Source organism: Saccopteryx leptura, chromosome 10 (genome assembly GCF_036850995.1).
Source record: "Saccopteryx leptura isolate mSacLep1 chromosome 10, mSacLep1_pri_phased_curated, whole genome shotgun sequence".
NCBI classification, from domain to species: Eukaryota; Metazoa; Chordata; class Mammalia; order Chiroptera; family Emballonuridae; genus Saccopteryx; species Saccopteryx leptura.
The window spans coordinates 48,520,639-48,544,172 of record NC_089512.1 but is presented as its reverse complement, the minus strand read 5'-3'; the positions used below and the strand labels follow the sequence as shown (position 1 = coordinate 48,544,172).

Below are 23,534 nucleotides of genomic sequence, written 5' to 3'. Positions count from 1 at the left end.
ACATTTGCCACATCTTATTGCGGATAATTGTTCCTGTGTCTATCCTCCCCACTTTCTAGCTCACGTAGATTGCAAACTTCCCACAGACAGGGGCCACTTCCCATTCATATCAGTCTATCTAGCTCTTATTGCTGCTGGGCACATGGTAGATGGGAAGACCAGTGTATTATTATAGTTGGTTGGTGACTTCTCACATGTCACTGGGTGTGTGGCTCAGAGCAGAACTGTGCATCTCCAGGTTCCAAGCTGAGTGCCAGCTAGGATGTAGAAAGCCAGAACTGCCTGCCAATATTAGTGGCAAGCTGCTCATTGATTCCATGCAGCCCTCTAAATAATTACTGAGAACTAGTTGAAATAAGAATCCAGCCACCATTACTAGAATACCTACTGTGTGCCAGCTGCTTAACATATATGATCTCATTTACTCTGTGTAACAACTTTGAAAAGTTATTTCCTTTTATCAGCTGAGGAAAAGAGGCTCAGAGTGCTAATTTGTCCAAGGTCACATATCCAAAGACACCTAGAGTGGTTTGAAAGTAAAGTGCAACTGCTATGTCTTGTTCCACTACAACACAGGGATTAAGTATATCTCACTAGAAATGAAAACAAAAGTCCAGGCAGAGATCACACAAGATTCAGGGCGTGCACATGGAAAAGTGGTAATCAAAAGTTCAGGCAGAACTGGAAAAGATGATGGCCCTGGCCGGTTGGCTCAGCGGTAGAGCGTCGGCCTGGTGTGCGGGGGATCCGGGTTCGATTCCCGGCCAGGGCACATAGGAGAAGCGCCCATTTGCTTCTCCACCCCCCCCTCCTTCCTCTCTGTCTCTCTCTTCCCCTCCTGCAGCCAAGGCTCCGTTGGAGCAAAGATGGCCCGGGCGCTGGGGATGGCTCCTTGGCCTCTGCCCCAGGCGCTAGAGTGGCTCTGGTTGCGGTAGAGCGACGCCCCGGAGGGGCAGAGCATCGCCCCCTGGTGGGCAGAGCATCGCCCCTGGTGGGCGTGCCAGGTGGATCCCGGTCGGGCGCATGCGGGAGTCTGTCTGACTGTCTCTCCCCGTTTCCAGCTTCAGAAAAATACAAAAAAAAAAAAAAAAAAAAAAAAAAAAAGAACTGGAAAAGATGAAGAGATAGCCTTCTTGGGACTACATCAGATACACCAAAGCCTGTTAGAGAACTGAATACAGAAGGGGTGGGGAGCCTTAGATATGCCATTTGGGAGTAATGTGTGTGGTGTGTGTGTGTATGTGTATGTGTGCACTTCCAGATTTACACATGGTTTTCTCTCTGGTCGATGAGAAAGGGGAGAGGAGTACAAGTTCTTTGGTGAGCCATTCTCAAGTGCAACCGTTGAAAATGCGCCCCACATATCCTTCTAAGACTGGGTGAAGAAAATCGATTCACCCCTCCTCTCCAAAGTAGAGATGACTCTTTGCTTGCCTAGTGGGACTTGTCTCTACTATCTTGGAGTACGGGTGTCGGGGAATGTTTTTATCCCCCAGTATTGAGGAAGGGAGTGTAGTTTTTTCCATTTCACCATAGGGCGTGTGTGTGTGTGTGTGTGTGTGTGTGTGTGTTAGTGGGGACAGATTATTCCTTCCACACTTGAGGGTTGGGGAGGAAGGGAGGTGGTTCTTTTCCTTCTCATTACAGCGTGTGTGTGTGCACACAGAATGGCTCCTTGCTCACCTTAGGTCAGGGATGCTAACAGTTCTTCTTTTCCCTGCGAAGAGTGAGGAGAGTTTCTTTCGCCTTCATCTCTAGTGGAACATGACTCTTTTCTGCCCAACCAAAAGGTGGTACGGGCTTTAGGATCTCTTTTCCCTATTCTTGGGGACCAGAACGGGCTCCCACGTCCTCCCCACGGAGCCACGCTCAGGTTGCAGGAGGCCTGGCGCTCCGCGACCAAGTCCGCAGACTCGGGAGGCCGGCGGGTGCGCAGGCGGCGAGTCGGGGGCGGCGCCGGCTCTGCGGCGCGGGGCGGGGCGATCGCCCCTGGCCCCGCCCATTCTCTGGCGCTAAGCTGCGCGTCGCCTGGCCCGCCCGGCCCAGTCTGCCGCGGCTGTTTGCTGGGCTCGCACTCCTGGGACCGAGCGTCAGCCCCCTCGGTCGCGTCAGCCCCCTAGGTCGCGTCAGCCCCCTCAGCCGCCTCAGCCCGGCAGCCACCGCCTCAGTCTCGCCCTCCGCGCCCCCAGCCCCTCAAGCCAGATGATGAACTTCCTGCGGCGCAGGCTGTCGGACAGCAGCTTCATCGCCAACCTGCCCAATGGCTACATGACCGACCTGCAGCGGCCTGAGCCCCAGCAGCCACCGCCGCCACCCCCTGGCCCGGGCGCGGCCTCAGCCTCGTCGGCGACCCCAGCCGCCTCGCCAGGCCCCGAGCGGAGGCCGCCGCAGGTCCCCGCGCCCGCGCCGCAGCCTGCGCCGCAGGCGGCTTCGGCGCCGTCGGTGGGCAGCAGCTTCTTCAGCTCGCTGTCCCAAGCCGTGAAGCAGACGGCCGCCTCGGCCGGCCTCGTGGACGCGCCCGTACCGCCGCCCGCCGCCTCCAGGAAAGCCAAGGTGCTGCTGGTCGTCGACGAGCCGCACACCGACTGGTAGGTGCCCGCCGGCCGCCGCCGCGGCTGCTAGGAGCTCCCGGGGTCTGTCGGGGCAGCTGGGGCCGCAGAACAGATGGCCTCGGGCGCCAGCGAAACAACTCCAACCAATAAAGAGGAGGGTCTGAGTGGTCCGGCCGCGAGGAGATGGGGGATGAGCGCGGAGGGGCGAATATTTGTAGGGCGGGGGGCGGCATTGGTCGCCTGGAAAGGTTAAACCCTGAGGTAAAGGATTTTCTCGATTGTTTCAAATCCTCCAAGACACGTCAACGAAGGAGCTACTTTATGCAACAGGGAAGAGCCTTAAGAAATAGAGTTGTTTTTGAGGGGCGGACAAGAGGGGACAGACCTCAGCCTAGGCACAGAAAAAATGAGATAAAAACGGTCCCAGATCGGACATTTAAAACTAATAAACGGCTCTCCTTTATGAAACACGAGTGAATTTGAAAAGGGAATGAGTATTTATGGGGAGAGGCCCAGTGGGGGCGGATATCAATATTGACTTCCAGGTTGATCAGATCCCAGATGTGGAAGCACAGGTGTACGTGGTGAGCTTGTTCCAGTGCAGCACGGGCTCAAGTCCGTTTAAGAATAATGGAATTCTGGTATTTTGTGCAGCAGGAAGGGGTTTATGGATATTTTTGGTTTTGGTATGTGTGGGGGGAGTGCAAGTGATGGTGGCTTTTTCCAGCTGTAAACGTGATGAACGAAGTAAAAAAAATCTGGATAATGAAAGGACCACAAATAAAAAGATCTGCCTTAATGGAGTAGATAGGGAACTTCAATAATAATTATTAAATATATTTATGATAATACTTATTATTATTATTAAGGGGTATTCCAACTTAGAATGGGAAGGCTGGGGGGAAAATCTTACTTGTAGTTGGTAAAAGCAGGCATGATACTCATTTAAGACAAATCAATGAAAAGAAGTTGTTTTATGTAGAAGGAAGTTGACCAAGGGATTGAAGGTTGGGGTGGGAGGTGATGGTGGAATTGATTGGAGAAGGGCTTAAGGAAATGAAGAGGCCAGAAATCTGGGTTGCCTTTTTCTGGAATATGGGAAGGGGTGTTTTTGTTTGTTTTTCTTTCTCACTGGAATTGAGGTTGGAAACTAGACCTGAGTGTTTTCTCCAAAGAGGGAGACACAGAGGGACCAAATAGCTGTTTATCTCCATTCCCTCTTTTGGCTGCCTCACTGCTTTTCTCTTTATCATTTTCTCACTGGGAGACCCAGAGGGAGGGAGCGCCAGAGTGGGTATGATGGAAGTGAGATGAAAATGTGGAGATGCCCTCTTGCTGGCCCCTAATGTGACCGTTCTGAATAGTCATTAGGGCGACTTATGTAGTTGGCTTTTTCTTAAGGCAGTGGAGTAGAAAATCTGAAGGGACCTTTGTTAGGAAATGAAAAAGAACAAGCAAGAATGTAATAGGGAAACTATAAGAGTATGAGTGATGGTGCCATTGACAGCCCCCTAGGAGAATTACTCTCAGTTTAAATCAACAAGTGCTTATTAGTGGGAAGGGAAGGTAACTAAGTTTTATTGAGCATCTCTTATACACCAAACCCTGTACTGGGTGCCCTAATATATATCTCATTGAATTCTCACCACCAATTGAGGCTTAGCAAAACTAAATAATGTTTTTGCAAATGATAGAACCAGGATTTGAATTTAGGCCCATTTTACCCTACTGTTGCCACTGCACTGCTTCACTATTACCTCATTATTATTATTATGTTATTAGCAATATTAATAATAGGCTCTCTCTAGGGGCTAGACAATGTAGGGGCCTTACCAAGAACTCACACTCAAATTTGGGAGACAAAATGGAAACATGAAACATTTAACAGAAAGGAAGCTAGAATTACTAGTTTAGACATTCAATAAATGGACGGATTAGTGAGGGCTGGAGTTACTGGAGAAAGTATCACAAAAGAGAAATTTTGAAGGAAGGCCTGGAAAAGAAGGGGAGAAGTGGGAATGACATTGGTGCTTCATTTTTCTATGCAAGAATCTAATCCTCTAGCACCTTGGCCTGATTTGTCCGGTTGAAGGTATATGTTTGGGGTCTAATTACCCGTTAGATTCCCTTAGGTAGAAAGATACTCATTTGTATGGCTATGATGAGGCTGCTGTAGATTTGTATTTAGTTCAGTTTCAAGTGGCATGAGATTGGAAACTTTCTTTGGATACTGTTATTTTCTAGGAAAACTGCCTGACATGAACCAGAGAATTTGCCTTGCCCTGGAGACTAGACTTCTGAGGGAAGTTACGGAAGCCACTTTCTTATGGGCTGACTTCCAACTGATTTTCCCTGAAGTAATATTGATTTATTAAAACTCATAAACCTAGTTTGAGTCTAGTGCTTGACAGCAGTTCTGTGCTTCTGTGTTTCTGTGCTTAATAAATAACAATTCTCAGAATTACAGTTTGTCTTTTAATGTGTCTAAATTTGTTAAAAACATCTTGGTTAAATATTGATGAATGGTTTTATTGAGGGTCTTTGAGTTAAGGAGCAGGTATCTGGTATGACAAGCACAGTGACTTAAGGTGTTCTTTGCTCTGAAGGCTGATTTTAGTAAATTAGTTTCACAGTTTAAACTACCTAGATAGTATTCACTGAGTAGGTGTCATTATATGCCCAATATTATTTTCCCAGTTCTTGAAGAGGAAGTCAGAGTATAGCCTCTCAGTAGAATTTAAGAATATTGATCCCATCTGAATTATAGAATGCTAAAATAAAATATTGTTAAAATAATTGGAGATTTAAAAGGAGTTATTAAAATAGCCTCTCAGAGCAGCCTTAATGCACAGCAGATTCCTTTGAATTTCTATCAATATAATTGTGGTCAATGAAATTTGGGAACCTTACCACTGACTAAGTTATTTGGGAAAGTGGAGGGTGTTTCACTTTCTTTTGCTTGAAATGTGCTTTTTTTTGGTTTCCTTAGATCCTTAGATTAATTACACACTAAAGGATCATTTTAAAAATGTATGTTTCACTAAAAAATGAAATCAAGCTCATTATATACCTTACTAGTAATTATTAATAGTAGTTGATATATATGTAAACCACTGTTTATATATGTGTGTGTTTTCAAGGTATGTGTATATATATACTGTGTGCTATTATACACACACACACACACACACACATACACACACTCTCACACATATATCATGATGTACACACATACATATATCCTGAAAATGCATCTTCTTTTAAGGCTCATACATAAATTTGAAGTATACTGCTTGAATAAATGATCTTTGTGCTTAAATGAGAAACAAGCATCCATTTGTATATGTTTTTATGTTTTGTTTTGTTTTTTTATTCTGTGAAGAGGTAAGTTTTCTTTCTGATTCCTCCCTGCCTGCCTTTCAGTGATTCCAATCCCAGGAACCAAGTGAGTTTTTTTATCCTGGCATGTCTCCATGGTTTTTTTTTTTTTTTTTTTTTAAAGATTTTATTTATTCATTTTAGAGAGAGAAGGGAGGGAGGAACAGAAAGCATCAACTCCCACATGTACCTTGACCAGGGAAGCCCAGGGTTTCCTACCGGTGACCTCAGTGTTCTAGGTCAAATCTTCTACCCACTGTACCACCGCAGGTCAGGCCATGGTTTTTTGTTTTTGTTTTTTTAATGTAACAGAGAGAGGGACAGACAGACAGGAAGGGAGAGAGATGAGAAGCATCAATTATTTGTTGCAGCACCTTAGTTGTTCATTGATTGCTTTCTCATATGTGCCTTGACCGGGGGCTTCAGTAGAGTGAGTGACCCCCTTGCTCAAGCCATTGACCTTTGGGCTCAAGCCAGTGAGCCCAGGCTCAAGCCAGATGAGTCCGTGTTCAAGCTGGCGACCTTGGGGTTTTGAACCTAGGTCCTCTGGTCCTCTGCATTCTGGTCTGACGCTCTATCCACTGCACCACCGCCTGCTCAGGTTATGCCTCCCTGTTTTATTTGAAATTTGTACAGCACAGGCATTCTAAAGCTAATCTAGATTATCCAGAGACTGCAGGTATGACAAATCCACAGATGTTTATTGAGTACCTTTGCTATATAGGGTATATATGCTAAGAAAAATAAGACATTGTATCTGTTTTCTAAGATCTTTCCAATTGGTAGATAAGATGAATACATGTTTTAAAAGCTTACTAAAAACTATTCCTTTTATTCATAGTATGGCCCTTGGATCAACAACATTGGCATAAACCAGGAGCCTTATTTTGTAAATGCTTTTAAAATTTTATTTTTATTTTTTTCCCTTTTTTTAGTATTTTCTGAAGTTGGAAATGGGGAGGCAGTCAGACAGACTCCTGCATGCGCCCCACCGGGATCCACCCGGCATGCCCACCAGGGGGTGATGCTCCGCCCATTCAGGGCGTTGCTCTGTTGCAACCAGAGCCATTCTAGCGCCTGAGGCAGAGGCCATGGAGCCATCCTCAGTGCCCGGGCCAACTTTGCTCCAGTGGAGCCTTGGCTGCGGGAGGGGAAGAGAGAGACAGAGAGGAAGGAGAGGGGGAGGGGTGGAGAAGTGGAGAAGCAGATGGGCGCTTCTCCTGTGTGCCCTGGCTGGGAATCGAACCTAGGACTCCAGCATGCCAGGCCAATGCTCTACCACTGAGCCAACCGGCCAGGGCCTAAAATTTTTTTATTAACATTTATTAGAGAGGAGAGAGAGAGAGAAAAAAAGGAGGGAGAAGCAGGAAGCATCAACTCATAATAGTTGCTTTCTGTATGTTCTTTGACCAGGCAAGCCTAAGGCTTCAAACCGGGGACCTCAGCATTCCAGGTTGATTGACACTCTATCCACTGTGCCACCACAGGTCAGGCAAACCAGGAGCTTTTTGACTTACAATGATCAGGTCTCACCTGTGCCTACTGAATAATAATATAGTTAAATAAGATCTCCAGGTGATTCACATGCATATTAAAGATGCATTGAATTAAAAGGAATGTGATTAGTGCTAAAGATGTGGCAACACTAACTACTAATATTTATTGAATAACTACTATATTCCAGATATTACGAATATCATTTAATCTCTATCACAGCAATGAAGTTCTATAGAAATTTAAAAGAGTGAGAGATGGGCTGACCTGTGGTGGTGCAGTGGATGAGGCATCAACCTGGAATGCTGAGGTCCCTACTTTGAAGCTCTGGGCTTGCCTGGTCAAGGCACATATGAGAAGCAGCTAGAAATTTAAGCTTCCTGCTCCCCCCAACATCTTTCTCTCTCTGTTCTCTCTATAATCAATAAATAAAATCCTAAAAAAATTTAAAGAGTGAGAGATGAAAGTGGGCTAGTATGGGAAAGGGACTGTTTAATGGAAGCAGTGAGATTTGAACTAAGCCTTAAAGAATTTGAATCAAGAGGGAGATAGGTTTGGCTCACTCCAGACAATGGGTAGTATAAGGAAAGTGCAGTGGCAGAAAAGAGGGAGACAATGAAGAGTCTGGAATTATGCATTAGCCAGGTAGCACCTGTTTCTATTCTTGTCAGTCTTTTCACATTTCATTGAGAATAGGACAATTCAGAGTGAAGGGATCTGGACCAGTGCTTATGAGTGGCTCTAGAAAAATATTTGAATTGGAGCTGGGGGTAAAGCTCAAATCAGGTTTGAGGCTTCTCTCTGCTAAATATTTTATGTAATGTTCTATTTCTGATTAATACAAACATACTAATTCCATAAAATTTCATTGTTCAGAGCAGCAATAATGTATAGCTTAGAATTCTAGGCTGTTAGAGTTGGAAGATCATTTGGGTTACTTTATAAATGAGGAAAATCTTAATTTAAAGGCAGAGAATGACTTGTTCAATGTTATTCAACTAGTTGATGGTAGAACCAGAACTAGAATCTAGAACTTTGGTTTCTATACTAATCTCCCCCCTAACCCCCCCATACCATGTTATAGTACCTCTCTATTTTACCATCTTTCTACCTTCCTAACTTTTATCTTTCTCCATCCCTGATTCTCTCAAAGACAGACAGGGACTTTTGATCTTATAGTATTTGAACTCAAAGGAAACTGAGTTATCAACTAGCCCAGAGAAATGAAATGATTTGCCCAAGGTCAATAAGAAGATAGTGAGAGAATAGAAACTAGAACTCACATCTTCTGATTCCAACTCGAGCTTCTTTCTACATTTAAGTCACTCTGCATAGATCCCTCAAATTTAATCCCTTTTCTCCTTAAAAATACTCTTTGTGTCTTTTGTGGAGTTGTTAGTAAGTACTTAAAAAAATCACATGAGCATATCACACTGTATCTACACCAGCAATTTCACTGTATTATTTGTGTTATTGATGTTTTAGAAAGGTCATTGTAAAATAGTTGAAGGAAACTCTTCGAAAGCTAGTCATAAAAGTCCAACAATAGTCTAACATTAATATGACTGTGCTACAATGATCATCTTCTTTCAGAGACCCATTTTTACCTTAGTATCTCTCTGTCTCCCTTAGATTGCTTATTGTCTTTTTGTATCCAAGTTCAAATTTGTAGTAACATTAGTCTTATCAATATCTTGCTAAGCAAAAAGTAATGAAGGGCTAAATAGGAAGTATGCCAGAATTGCATATCTTCTCCTCAAATTTTTTAAGGGGGAGGACAGACAGGAAGGGAGAGAGATGAGAAGCATCAACTCATAGTTACGGCACCATAGTTGTTCATTGATTGCTTTCTCAAATTTGCCTTGACCAGGGCCTGCACCCGAGCCAGTGACCCCCTTGCTCAAGCCAGGGACCTTGGGCTCAAGCCAGCCACCTTGGGCTTCAAGTCAGCGACCTTTGGGTTCAAGCCAGTGACCATGGGCTCATGTCTATGATCCCACATTCAAGCTGGTGACCCCATGCTCAAGCTGGTTAGCCTGCACTCAAGCTGGTGACCTCGGGGCTTTTAACCTGGATCCTCAGCATCCCAGGCTGATGCTTTATCCACTCTGCCACCGCCTGGTCAGGTCCCCCTCAGATTTACAAAACAATTTTAACTGGGATGTGATTCACTGCATTTGAGTATCTAACACAAGCCAGGTGCTGGAGATACAATGTTTGGCATAGACCTTGCCTACTGTACATAAGGTTCCATGGGAACACAGACTTGTGTAGTCCTGAGGAACGGAGATGTTGTGGTTAGAAATATATATATATATATATTTTTCATTTTTCTGAAGCTGGAAACAGGGAGAGACAGTCAGACAGACTCCCGCATGCGCCCGACCGGGATCCACCCGGCACGCCCACCAGGGGGCGACGCTCTGCCCACCAGGGGGCGATGCTCTGCCCATCCTGGGCGTCACCATGTTGCGACTAGAGCCACTCTAGCGCCTGAGGCAGAGGCCACAGAGCCATCCCCAGTGCCCGGGCCATCTTTGCTCCAATGGAGCCTTGGCTGCGGGAGGGGAAGAGAGAGACAGAGAGGAAAGCGCGGCGGAGGGGTGGAGAAGCAAATGGGCGCTTCTTCTGTGTGCCCTGGCCGGGAATCGAACCCGGGTCCTCCACACGCTAGTAGAAATATTTTTACCATTAAAAATGTGCCACTGTGTAGTCTTAAGTAAATCACTTTGCCTCTTTGATTTTTGATTCTGTAAAATCTGTCAAATGAGAAATCTAAAACAGATTCTCTTTCTTTAGAGCACTATGTTATTACCATGTTACAGTTTTTGTTTTTTTGGTTTTTTGAGAGAGAGAGAGGAATAGACAGGGACAGACAGACAGGAAGGGAGAGAGATGAGAAGTTATAGCACCTTATGTAGCACCAATGATCTTAGTTCATTGATTGCTTTCTTATATATGCTCTGATAGGGAGGCTCCCACAGAGCCAATGACCCCTTTCTCAAGCCAGTGACCATGGGGTCATGTCTGTGATTTCACACTCAAGCTGGTGAGCCCTCTCTCAAGCCGAATGAGTTCATGCTCAAGTTGGCAAACTTGGGGTTTTGAACCTGGATCCTCAGTGTCCTAGGCTGATGCTCTATCCATTGCACCACCACCTGGTCAGATGCATAGTTAGAGTTTTTATACCATTTTCTTTCAAAAACTTTAGCTCTATATTTTATTCTATGTAGCAATACTTGTAAATCTTTGGAAAAAGAGGCATAGGTCAATGGATGAGCAAACTTGCACTTGGATGAAAGCTCATCTTCTAGTACTGTCTATTCACTTACTCCTTCTTAAGGTATTGCTACCATGTGATATCCTGAAAAAAAGGGGGTCATCCTGTAATGCCTTCTGTATGTTTCAACGATGGAAATTGGAGAAATTCCTTTCTCCCTGATAGATCTAAGAACTTTTTCTTTATTTAAAGGAAATTTTTGGCTCTGGCCAGTTGGCTCAATGAATAGAGCACCAGCCCGTTGTACAGCGTCCCAGGCTGATGCTTTATCCACTCTGCCACCGCCTGGTTAGGGCACACATGAGAAGCAACCTACTATTTCTCTTTCCCTTTTCTCTCTCTTTTCCTCTCACATCCAGTGGCTCAATTGGTTTGAGCATTGGCCGGGGTGCTGAGGATAGCTAGGTTGGTCCAACTGTTGACCTCCAGCGCTAATGATAGTTTGGATGACTGGAGCATCGGCCCAAGAAGGGGGTTGCTGGGTGGATCCCGGTTGGGGTGCATGTGGGAGTCTGTCTCACTATCTCCTCTCCTCTCTCTCTCTCACACACAAAAATACTGATTTTAGAGAGCGGGGAAGAGAGAGAGAGAGAAAAAAACATTGATTTGCTGTTCTACTTATTTATGCATGTATTGGTTGATTCTTATATGTGTCTTGACCAAGAATTGAACTCGCAAACTTGGCTAATCAGGAAGATACTCTAACCAAGTTCCCAGCAAGGGCCCTAAGGACTTTTGTTTGTATATATATTAAAGTGTTGGCTAACAGCATTTATTTCTTGATCTTTGCCATGTGCACTGTGCTTTATAGTTTACACAATACAGTAGTCCCTCATATATCACAGGGGTTAGGTTCCAGAACCCCTCACAATAGGCAAAAATCATGAAGTAGCTACCTTGTATTTTATTATTTATATATACAGAACACAGTACTCTGGTTGATCGCCTCCCATCCATCAGCCAATAGTGTGCTGTGTACGATCTCACTGGGCAAACAAGCTCAAGCGGAAGGGGCTGTAGCTGCCTTTTCCATACATGTGAGTCTTTGTCTACTCATCTGCTGTATGCTATGTATTTTATTTTGATTTAATATCTTTTAATATGTTTTAATTAATATTTTTTATAGTTTTCAATTTTTCAAGCATTTAGAAAATGCTTATTTTATCGCAAAAATAATTAAAATAATAAATTATAAAAATACCTATATACTGCAAAATCCCATGATATAGCGAAAAATCCGCGATACAAAATTAGATGTGTATAATTTAAAAATCTGTGATATAGTGAGATCACAAAAAGTGAACCATGATATGGTGAGGGATGGCTGTATATTCATACCTGTTTTTTCATTTTGTCTTCACAATGATCTTAAGCAGAAGATAGAATATTCATTTCCTAGATGAATCATAATCACTTAACCAAGATTCAGTTATTAAGCTGAAGTGACAGGATCTGAATCCAGGTTAATAAATTCGTACAAGAAAAAGAAAAATTTGCCAGCAGAAAATTAGAAGATAATTTTTTCTTATAAAAAAGGTTTCTTTTGCAAAAGGATTTACCACATGATTCATTTAAATCGTAAGTGTCCTACTACTTTTGAAATCACTCAATTTATAAAATTTTTATAAAACACAGCCTTTTCAGGATATCTATTCCATAGAGTGAGGGCATGGTTAAACTCATTGGTCTCAGGATGGAGAGTTACATCCTATTTTTTTTTTCTGAGGTGAGAAGTGGGGAGGCAAAGAGACAGACTTCCGCATGCGCCTGACTGGGATCCACCCGGCATACCCACTAGGGGCAATCAATGCTTTGCCCATCTGGGGCATTGCTCTGTTGCACCGGAACCATTCTAGTGCCTGAGGCGAAGGCCATGGAGCCGTCTTTAGCACCTGGGCCAACTTTGCTCCAATGGAGCCTTGGCTATGGGAGGGGAAGAGAGAGAGAGAGAAAAGAGAGGTGGAAGGGTGGAGAAGCAGATGGATGCTTCTTCAGTGTGCCCTGGCCAGAAATCGAGCCCGGGACTTCCACACGCTGGGCTGATGGTCTACCACTGAGCCAACTGGCCAGGGCCTACATCCTATTTTTTTGTGTATTTGATGGTATGCACACTATGTGTACACCTCTACATCTTGTGAGTGAGATGTTCAGTATGTTCATTGGGTGGCATTGTCATCCTTTACTATAGTTTCCCACATATGCAGTTGAAGACCAGAAGGCTACGCATAGCTTTTTAGAGAAAGAAGAGGATGATATAGAAGGCTTTTTGTTCTGCAGACGCTACTTCAGTGCAGTGGAAGGAAGTAGTATAAATAGGGCAAGTGACTTATGGAGAGAATAAAATGAGCAAGTACCTCAAATACCCGAACTCCAAGAATGCCCATGCAGTAGGACTAAGAATAGAAGGAAAGGCTGGCCTGTGGTGGTGCAGTGTGGGTAAAGTGTTGACCTGGAATGCTGAGATCACTGGTTCGAAGCGCTGGGCATGCCCAGTCAAAGCATATATGACAAGCAATCAATGAACAACTAAAGTGAAGCAACTATGTGTTGATACTTCTCACTCCCCACCCCCTCCTCTCTCTGTAAAATCAATAAATAAAATCTAGAAAATATATATTTATAAAGCCTGAATGATGGTGGTGCAGTGGATAGAGCATCTACCTGGGATGCTGGGGTCCCAGGTTAAAAACCCCAATGTCACTGGCTTAAGCACGGGCTCATTCGGCTTGAGTACAGGTTTACCAGCTTGAGGGCAGGGTCACTGGCTTGATCATGGGATCATCTATGATTCCATAGTCACTTGTTTGAAGCCCTAGGTCACTGGCTTGAGCAAGGGGTCACTGGCTTGGCCTGAGGCACCCCCCACTCCCCTCCATCAAGGCACATATGAGAAGCAATCAATGAGCAACTAAAGTGATACAATTACAAGTTGATGCTTCCCAGCTTCTCATCTTTCCCTTTGTCTATCTCTAATCTCTCTCAAAAAGAAAAAAAAAAAAAAAAAAAAGAAGAAGAAGAAGGAGGAGGAAGTATACTGGCCTTGGTATTGCTTGACAATAGGTGTTTCTGAAGTTTTAATCAGTTCACATTCTAAAGTAGATTATGATTGTATTCAGTCATTCTACCCTTTTCTTTTTAGCAGCATGAAACAATGTGAACATATAGGCTTCAGGTTCAAAAGAAGTAGGGTTGAAATCTGGCTCCACCATTAACCATTTGGCCCTATTAGAGTTACATAACCTCTCAGCCCCTACCCCACTCATTCTACAATTTTCACTGGAGACCTCCTATATGCCAAATACTGTTCTAGGTTCTGGAGTAACAGACAAACATTAGTTTCCTTATTAGTAAAACCGAGATAACAGTATCTCATAACACTGTTGTGAAAATTGAATAAAATAAGGTTCTGAAAAAGTACTTTGTAAAGGGTAAAGAGCCATACTATGATTGTTGCATTTTCATGTTTCCAAATGCAGGTACTCAATCTATCTTGGTCCCTTTTATTGAATTCCCCAAATTTTATTGCACAGGTGGTTGTCTATTTTGCATACTTCAGGGAAGGGGAATATTTTTATTTTTGCTTATTTTAATTAAGGATTACTGTCTCAAAGACAAAATCATTGGAGGTTTTCTGTTGTATTATTATTATTATTACTGTTATTAAAGTGAGAGAAAGGGAGATAGAGAGACAGTCTCCCTCATGTGACCTGACTGGGATCCACTGGGCAACCCCCATGTGGCAACCGAGCTATTTTTAGCACCTGAGGCAGAGGCTTCGTGAAGCCATCCCCAGTGCATAGGGTCAATACACTCGAATCAATCGAAGCGTGGCTGTGGGAGGAAAAGGGGGGGAGGGCAAAGAGAGGAGAAGCAGATGATTGCCTCTCCTGTGTGCCCTGACCAGGAATCAAAACCGAGATATCCACACATGGGGTCAACACTCTACCACTGAGCCAACTGGCCAGGGCCTCTTATATTTTTGAAAAGGCAATTTAATTTAGTTTTTTTGCTTGTTTGTTTGTTTGTTTTGTATTTTTCCAAAGTTAGAAGTGAGGAGGCATGCACCCAACCAGGATCCACCTGGCATGCCCACCAGGGGACGATGCTCTGCCCATTTGGGGCATTGCTCCATTGTGTCTGGAGCCATTCTAGCACCTGAGGCGAAGGCCATGGAGCCATCCTCAGTGCCTGGACCAACTTTGCTCGAATGGAATCTTGGCTGCGGGAAGGGAAGAGAGAGAGAAAGGGAGGAGAGGGGGAAGGGTGGAGAAGCAGATGGGTGCTTCTCTTGTGTGCCATGACCGAGAATCGAACCTGGGACTTCCACACACTGGGCTGATGCTCTACCACTGAGCCAACTGGCCAGGACTTAATTTAGTTTTTTAAAAATTATTTTTTCAATAAAATTATTTTTATTTTAAATTTTTATTACATTTATTGGGTGGTATTGCTTAATAAAATTATATAGGTTTCAAATGTACACTTCTATAATACATCATCTGTATATTTTATTGTGTGTTTACAACACCAAGTCAAGTCTTCCTCCATCACCGTTGATCACCCTTTATCCTTTGTTCCTCCCTTACCCTCATTTTCCTCTGGTAATCACCATACTATTGTCTGTGTCTATGAAGTTTTTTATTGTTGTTGAATCCCTTCACTTTTTTCACCTAGTCCCCCAAATCCCTTCCTCTGACAGCTGTCAGATTGTTCTCTGTATCTATGAGTCTGTTTCTGTTTTGTTTGTTAGTTTATTTTGTTCATTAGGTTCCACATATAAGTGAAATCATATGGTATTTGTCTTTCTCCAACTGGCTTATTTTACTTAGCATAATATTCTTCAGGTCCATCCATGCTGTCTCAAAAGGACTTTTGGTTTGTTTTTTTAAGAATAGAGAAGCATTACCAATTTGACTCAGCAATATCTAATAATTAGGAACAGGACCACATAAATCTTTATTATATGTAATAAACAATGAGTTATAAAATAGCTGTACTTCAGTTTCTACTTGTAACTAATTAAGGAAGGATGGTTACTGAAGGAAATGAAAGAAGTATACTGCTCACAAAAATTAGGGGATATTTCAAAGTGAATTTGAAGCGATACAATATCCCCTAATTTTTATGAGCAGTATATACAGAATGGCTTTAAAATATAGTACCTGTATTCTTTCACATTGCTTTCACAGGGTATTCCTAAACAAAACAAAAGCATTCATAGATCTTATAAAGTAAATTTTCTTTGTGACATTCTTCTCTAACACACTGTTGCTCATAAGGCTTATTTACAATCTGGCTCCGGCTTATCTTTCAGACTTTTGCTATACTTTCAAGCGTTTTCTATATATTAGATTATGCTCCCCTGAATACATACTTGACTTTCTGGATTCTGTGCTATTATTACACAGTTGCCTTTGGAATGCTCTTGTCCTGATTCTTTTTCTTACCTCAACACTCATTTTCATAGGATGAGGGTACTGAATATTTTTTTTTTTTTTTTTTTTTTTTTTTTTTGCATTTTTCTGAAGCTGGAAACAGGGAGAGACAGTCAGACAGACTCCCGCATGCGCCCGACCGGGATCCACCTGGCACGCCCACCAGGGGCGATGCTCTGCCCATCCTGGGCGTCGCCATGTTGTGACCAGAGCCACTCTAGCGCCTGAGGCAGAGGCCACAGAGCCATCCCCAGCACCCGGGCCATTTTTGCTCCAATGGAGCCTTGGCTGCGGGAGGGGAAGAGAGAGACAGAGAGGAAAGCGCGGCGGAGGGGTGGAGAAGCAAATGGGCGCTTCTCCTGTGTACCCTGGCCGGGAATCGAACCCGGGTCCTCCGCACGCTAGGCCGATGCTCTACCGCTGAGCCAACCGGCCAGGGCTGTTTTGTTTTGTTGTTGTTGTTTCACTTATTTATGCATTCATGGGTTGATTTTTCTTTATCTTTAAGTGAGAGGAGGGGAAGATAGACTCACATATGCTGGGGTCTACCCAACCTCTTCTGAGGCTGAGGATGGAACTAACAAACTATCCAACTATCAGGGCCGGGGCCAACTGAGCCACTGGCTGTGGGAGGGGAAGAGAGAGCAGCAGATGGTCGCTTCTCCTTTGTGCCCTGACTTGGAGTCCAATCTAAAGTCCATATGCCAGGCCAACGCTCTATCCACTGTAACAGCCAGCCAGGGTCCATTGGTTTACTCTTCTTGTATGTACCCTGACCCGGGATCCAACCTGCAACCTTTGTGCATCAGGACCATGGTTCTTGTTTTATTCTTTACTATTCCACATTCCATTTCTAAAGCGCAGGCCTGTCCCAGTGTATCTGGGGCGACTCCCTACACAAGGAGGAGAGAGGTCAGCTTAGTAGTGTGAGATTTTGGATGCAGGGTCCCGGAAGCGGGGAATTGTGCCAGCCCTGGGGGTGGGGGGTAGGGGAGAGGGGGCAGCAAGATCAGGAGAAAACAGTAGCGCTGGCCTGACCATGCCATGGCACAGTGGATAGAGTGCCAGATTGGGATGTTGAGGACCCAGGTTCGAGACCCTGAGGTTGCCAGCTTGAGCACGGGCTCATCTGGTTTGAACAAGGCTCACCAGCTTGAGCCCAAAGTAGCTGGCTCGAGCACTTGAGCAAGGGGTCACTCGGTCTGCTGAGCCCCCCCCCCCAAGGCCCATATGAGAAAAATCAATCAATGAACAACTAAGGAACCGCAACGAAGAATTTATGTTTCTCATCTCTCTCCCTGCCTGTCTATCCCTTTCTCTGACTCTCTGTCTCTCCCACAAAAAAAAAAAAAAAGAAAGAAAGAAAACAGCTGCACTGCAGGTAGGGCCTCAAGCCGGAGGGGGAGGCCAGGAGGACTGGCAAACAGGTGGCCCCAGGTGCCGGGGACTGTTCGCCTTCAGCGCCCGGGTTTTGGTGGAGATGCTTGATGGTAGGTCCCTTGGCAGGGGGGTCACGCAGAGCAGAGACAGGACGGGATGTGTCCAGGAAGCTGTCCCCTCCGGGCCCACGCCACGAGGCTGGCCGAGCTCACCCAGGGAGCCGGCGCTTGGAGGAGACGAGCCTGCACGCTGATCCCACCATACTGGGGTCAGGCAAGGGACCTAGCCGTCCTGAGCGGTCGCAATCCCCCCCACCCCCCTGCCCTCCATCCGCTTCCACCCCACCACCGCGTTGCCGGTCCCTGAGTCAGTGAATATTGTTTTAAAAAGACCCTCTCTTTCTTGCCTTTTCCAATGACCTTGCTCAAAATTTTATCTCTTGTTACTTCTGGTTAGTCTCATTAGCTACTGGCTGCTCCAGCATTATAAAATAAATAAATAAATAAATAAAAACAAGCAAAAACTCCCCGTGACCTTCTAAATTATTCTTCCGGATGTGAAAGAAAAATCTTAGTCTTGTCTCAACTTCCTTATCCCATATTTGCCCTCCTACACTCAAATTGGCTTTGCCTTCTCCATAATACTGAAATTCTTGCTTGGTTACCTAAGTGCTAAATCCAAAAGAGAATGTCAGTCTATACATTCACTGATGAATTTGACACTGTTTATCTTTCATCTGGAAGTCCCTTAGCTTCTGCATTCTTTGTTCTCTTCATACCTATTTGTTTTTCAAGTTCCTTCTCATTTTTCTTATTCTTTTCCTTACCTACCTTATTAAATGTAGATGCTCCTCCAGGCCCATTTTCTACCCACTTCTTTTTTACTCTGCACACTCTCCCTGGTCCATTTATTCTCAAAATGTCAATTACTTCCTAAATGTAATCAGTTATGAACTCTTTAGTTCAGAACTTTGTCCTGATCTTCAGACAAGTTCCTTGCCTTATGACATCTTTATCTGAGTGGTTAAAGGTAACTCAAGGCCATTTGTTACAGTATTGAATTCTTTATCTTCCCTTCCTATTCCAGTTTTCCTCATATTCTTTATCTTGACTGGGAAAAGCAGTGGTCATTTATTTCAGTTTCTCATTAGCTTTCACCTAGAACTTCTACAGGTCTCATGATTTCTACTTAATTACTTGAATGAACTATTTAAAACGCAAATTTGATCTTTTCATTCCTTTGCTTAAAAAGCTTTTTAGTTTCTTTCCATGTTCTATAGGTAAAGTTCATGGCTTTCCTGTGATCTGACCCCTGCTTAGTTCTCCAACCTACTTCTAACCATTTCCATCTCTAAACTTAAATTTTCAACAATACTGAACTATTTGCAGCCTGTTGCACTCGCCGGGTAAAACAAACACTGGAGACGTTTGGAGAGTTTCAGACAAAGTTTTATGGCCAAGAGAAAAAGAAAAAGAAAGAAAAAAAAACAAAACAAACCTGCGCAGGGGTGAGCTCAGGTGCAGTCACCAGAGTCACACCGAGTGCCTACAGTCTAGGGGTTTTTATAGCGTAGCAAGCAAGCGGTTCATACAGAAGCTGATGTGGCTGTTAGTCATTAGCTAGGGAGGTCGTGTGCAGTTACGGGGGGGGGGGGTATTACTCAGTGGAGAATTTCAAACATAAACTTCTGATAAGGGTCTCTGACTCAATGCAGGATGTTGCTGAACTCTTTGTTCTCAGCGTCACAGGGACCTTGTACACTCTTGGCAGCCCCAGCATGTCAGTACTCCCTGAATCTAACATTCCCCCATCTCTTTTGGGCATAAATCAAATCCTTGATTCTTCATCAGTGGGGAGAATGGTATAAGGCTGGGGCTCATGAGAATTTTCTACTTTAGCTGTAGCTATAAGCTAATTAGGTCAGGGGTCCTCCCTAGTATGTGCCGGCACACTGATAGTGTGCCCTTAGTACTACAAGCTTTACGGACTAATTTCTTTCTGCCTTGCATTTTCCTTCTCTGTACTAACTTCTTACAACTTGCACAAACCTTCTGCAACTTACACAAACCTTCTGCAACTTACACAAACCTTCTGCAACTTACATAAACTTTCAACTTTTATGCACTTTCTTATCCAGGAATAACTGGCCTTCATAACAACTTACTTTTTCCTTTTCCTTTCAAAGGTACCTCTACACCTTATACCTTCTATTATCAAAACCATACAATTCCTTTCTAATTTATCAGAATTCTTAATTCCTAAAAACCTTAACCTTCAGCAAAGACTAAGTTAGCAATAAGTAATCCTCTTTTAAAGATTGCTTTTTGGAGGTGTCCCTTTCATAAGTAGCCTATTGGACACATGACCAATATTCACAGATTATTCTATAGTGGTAGCTATGAGCACATATATAATTTTCATTTACCTTATAGTTTCTCTTAGCCAAGGGACCTACACCCCTTTCTGTATGACTCATAGCAGTACATGCATCAAACCTTAAGATGACTTACTTGGCTTTCCTTTACCTTAGTTTCCCTCCCTCCCCAAAGTCTCCATGCGTGGACCAGTTAACTTCTGGTTTATGGCTGAAGCAGGGCATGCTGTCCTTCTCAGGGTCAGCTTACAAGGGTTGGCGGGGTCAGTCTTCGCTGTCCACAAAGGTGTCTCTGCTGGGACTGCAAGCTTCAGCCGGCTGCGGTGGACCCAGGCGGGTATGCCTTCTACCTTGGCAGTAGTGGGAGTTGTCAGGATCATGGTGTCTGGACCCGTCTAGGTGGGAGTCAGTCCTTGGGTGGTGTACTGCTAGAAGTGCCTCTTGGACAGTCTTTGAACAGTTTGCTGAGTAACCTATAAAACCTGTAAGTACTTAGGGAAAGGGTGTTACATTTCTACACTTTGCAGTTAGAGTTTAAGTCCTAGTGACTACTGCTTCTAGCTGGAATTAACAACAGGTCCCAGCCCATAATAGGCATGGGGCATTGAGATAAAAGAAATAAAGGGAACACTAAACATAAAGCAATAAAACCAGACTGTCAATACCCACAGTAGAGATCTTTGAGGGATAAATAAAACTTAAATATTCAAGCAAGGCATAGTAGATGGCCCTTGTGTTTACAAGAAATGAGATTAGCTTATCTGCTACTTGGAAGAAATACCTTAGGCTCCTGAATGATGTCCTTAGGCCTTCAGTGGCAATTCCCAGCACGCTGGGCAAGGTCAGGTCACAGGTAGCTGGAGCAGGGCTAGAAGAGACTGAACCCTCCCTCCATGGAGCAAGGGGGCAGCTTACCTTCTCATGTCCCTCTTTCCACAGCACAGACGTGTCCCTTGATGGGGCCGGGAAGCCTGGCAGGCTTCAGTTCAATGACCTTTCTTTCCACTCTGGAGCAGGGCCTTGATGACATGCTATGAAGCGCCTTAGGGCGCTGGAGCCAAAAGTTGGTATTTCCTGACTTCTTTTGGGCCTTATTTGCCTTTTCTGTTACTTCCTTGGTCATTATAGACCTTAAAAGCCATGCTCAGAAGATCTCACTGAGGGGCTTGACTAAGAGAGCAAAATTGGGAATACAACAACAGATCCTTGGTACAAAAAGGAAGTCTTTGTACTTGACAGACTATACAATTCTATTATGGCTAAAGCAGTGGGTTTAGAAGGGGCCGTATTCCCTAAATCTTCTCCTCGGGTCCGGCTCCAGATAGGAGGTGGGGATTCCCCGGAGCCAAAGCAGAAGAGGGCAGGGGCTGTATAGCAAGGTGATGATAGCCTCTAGCTTACTGCACTGTTATCTTTTGCCTGACTAAGCAGTGGCTCAGCCCTTGAGCCGGTGCCCAAGGGGGAGGGGCAAGTGCCTGAAACTGTGAGGGGAGCCTGCCGCTTCTTCTGCAGCCAGCTGCAGCCTAGGGCTGCCTTTTCTTTCTCTACCTCTGCTGCTATACTGAGCTGCATACTGACCGTGCCACCTGCCTGCAGGTGGGTGCTGGTGATAGTACGCTAGACTCTATGTTTTCTATGGGTCTAGCAATCCTTGGTTTGGCCAGTCTGCTCTTAACTTGGCCATTCTAGTAGCAGACAAACAAACAAAATATGCACACAAAACAAACAAAACTTCTAAACCAAAACCAAAGGGAGAAGGCAGCGTCCTGCATTCCCCGACTGACCAGGTGGGGAGAAATCAGGTGGCGTCCCGCCTGCTCCACTACACCCTTTTCTAACCAGAGCTCTGTTTCCAAATATTCAAAGAGGAAGCTTATTTACCAAAAGCTTCCTTACCAAACAGTCTCAAGACTCCAAATGTTTCAAATCAGTCAAATTCAGTTTCCAAACGGCAACTGCCGGAGGCTGGCCAGCTACCAACGTCTGCTGCAGCCCACTCCGTGAGGAGGGGTCTTACACGGCTAATCTCACTGGGGGCCTCCATCTTCCTTAAATACTTTTTCAGCTTCTTGGCCGATGCGGGTTCTTTCTTCCGTTGTGAACAGAGTGTGCAAAAGCTGCTGACAATCATCCCAAGTTGGTTGATGGGTCCTGAAAACAGTCTCAAGCAAAGAAATTAACCCCTGGGGTTTCTCTGAAAACGACGGGGTCTGCTGTTTCCAATTATAAAGGTCACTAGTAGAGAAAGGAATATAAATCATTCAGGACGGTGTGTGTGGTCCTTCATCTAGTGGGGGCAGCACCTCCCTAAGAGGTAACATTGGGGCACTTCCAGCAAAGGGAGGTTGAGCATAAGGGGTTCCCCCCCGAGTGTGGGGAGGACTCTGGACATTCTCGGGCACAGTTGAATCTGGCTCCCTGGGCTTCTGATAAGGAGGAGGATAATTTACAGGGTCTACTATATCCTCAGTAACGTCAGGAAGGACTGGATACGATTTGGGAGGCTCTTTTTCAGGTGCAGGTGGAGCGGAGGGAGGGCGAGGCTTAATGTCTGCTGCACTCACACAAATAGCTCTCTTAACCTTTTGATTAGCTTTTATGCACCTCTTAATGTACCCAGGTTTGTCTGTAGCTATATCTATCCAAATATCTATATACACATATTGATCTGGATGAGGCACCTGATATATAATGACTCTTACTGCAAAAACTATGGGCAGATCAAAGGTTCCTTCAGATGGCCATCCAACCTTAAGAGATGGCCACTCCACTTGGCTTAAGGTCCGGAGAGTTTCTCGATCGGGTGGAGGTCCCCCATAACCCTGAGCTCTCTTCTGAAAATCAGAGAAGTTACTTAAAATGCAATCAAGAGGGGATTTAAGTGTAGATTCTTGCTGTCCCATCTCGCGGTACTTGTTCTTCTTAGCCAGGTATGCTTCTAGTCCTACAAAGACAACACACAGGATTCCCCACCCTATAAGCAGGGTGATCCAGATAGATGAACGTTGATCACACTGTACTGGCAAACAAATTAACACCAAACACAACAGTGCAGCAAATCCCAGGAGGGCAATACACAAAATTTCCCACACAGTCATTCAGGCTAAACAAACAACCAGACAGCGGCGCGAGTGAGCTCACTACTTCAAAACGATCGATCGATTTCAGACAGAAACAGAAACCTCGGCCGGCAGCGTCCTGCCCTTGGCCCGAGTGTCTGGGCGGGTCTCTGACAGCATCCTGTCTGCCACCACAGACTGCAAATGCTCCAGAGCCAGATTACAGAAACAAGGAATTCCACAACAAAATACTCACCAGCTCGAGCTGTTCTGCCTGTCCCCAGCCAAAATTCCCGTAATGGGAATCCCGGGACGAGCCCCCATAAATGTTGCACTCGCCGGGTAAAACAAACACTGGAGACGTTTGGAGAGTTTCAGACAAAGTTTTATGGCCAAGAGAAAAAGAAAAAGAAAGAAAAAAAAAAAAACAAACCTGCTCAGGGGTGAGCTCAGGTGCAGTCACCAGAGTCACACCGAGCGCCTACAGTCTAGGGGTTTTTATAGCGTAGCAAGCAAGCGGTTCATACAGAAGCTGATGTGGCTGTTAGTCATTAGCTAGGGAGGTCGTGCGCAGTTACGGGG

General features: G+C 44.6%; 1 protein-coding gene across 1 annotated transcript in view; it reads left to right on the top strand.

The window, feature by feature from the left end:
* Window positions 1-2,040: 2,040 nt before the first annotated feature.
* Window positions 2,041-23,534, top strand: part of SYN2 (synapsin II) — a 232,737-nt gene continuing 211,243 nt past the window's right edge. Inside the window, exon 1 of the mRNA XM_066351761.1 lies at window positions 2,041-2,588. Within this exon, the coding sequence (XP_066207858.1) occupies window positions 2,203-2,588 (386 nt within the window). The 5' untranslated portion in view covers window positions 2,041-2,202. The remainder of the gene's footprint in view (window positions 2,589-23,534) is intronic.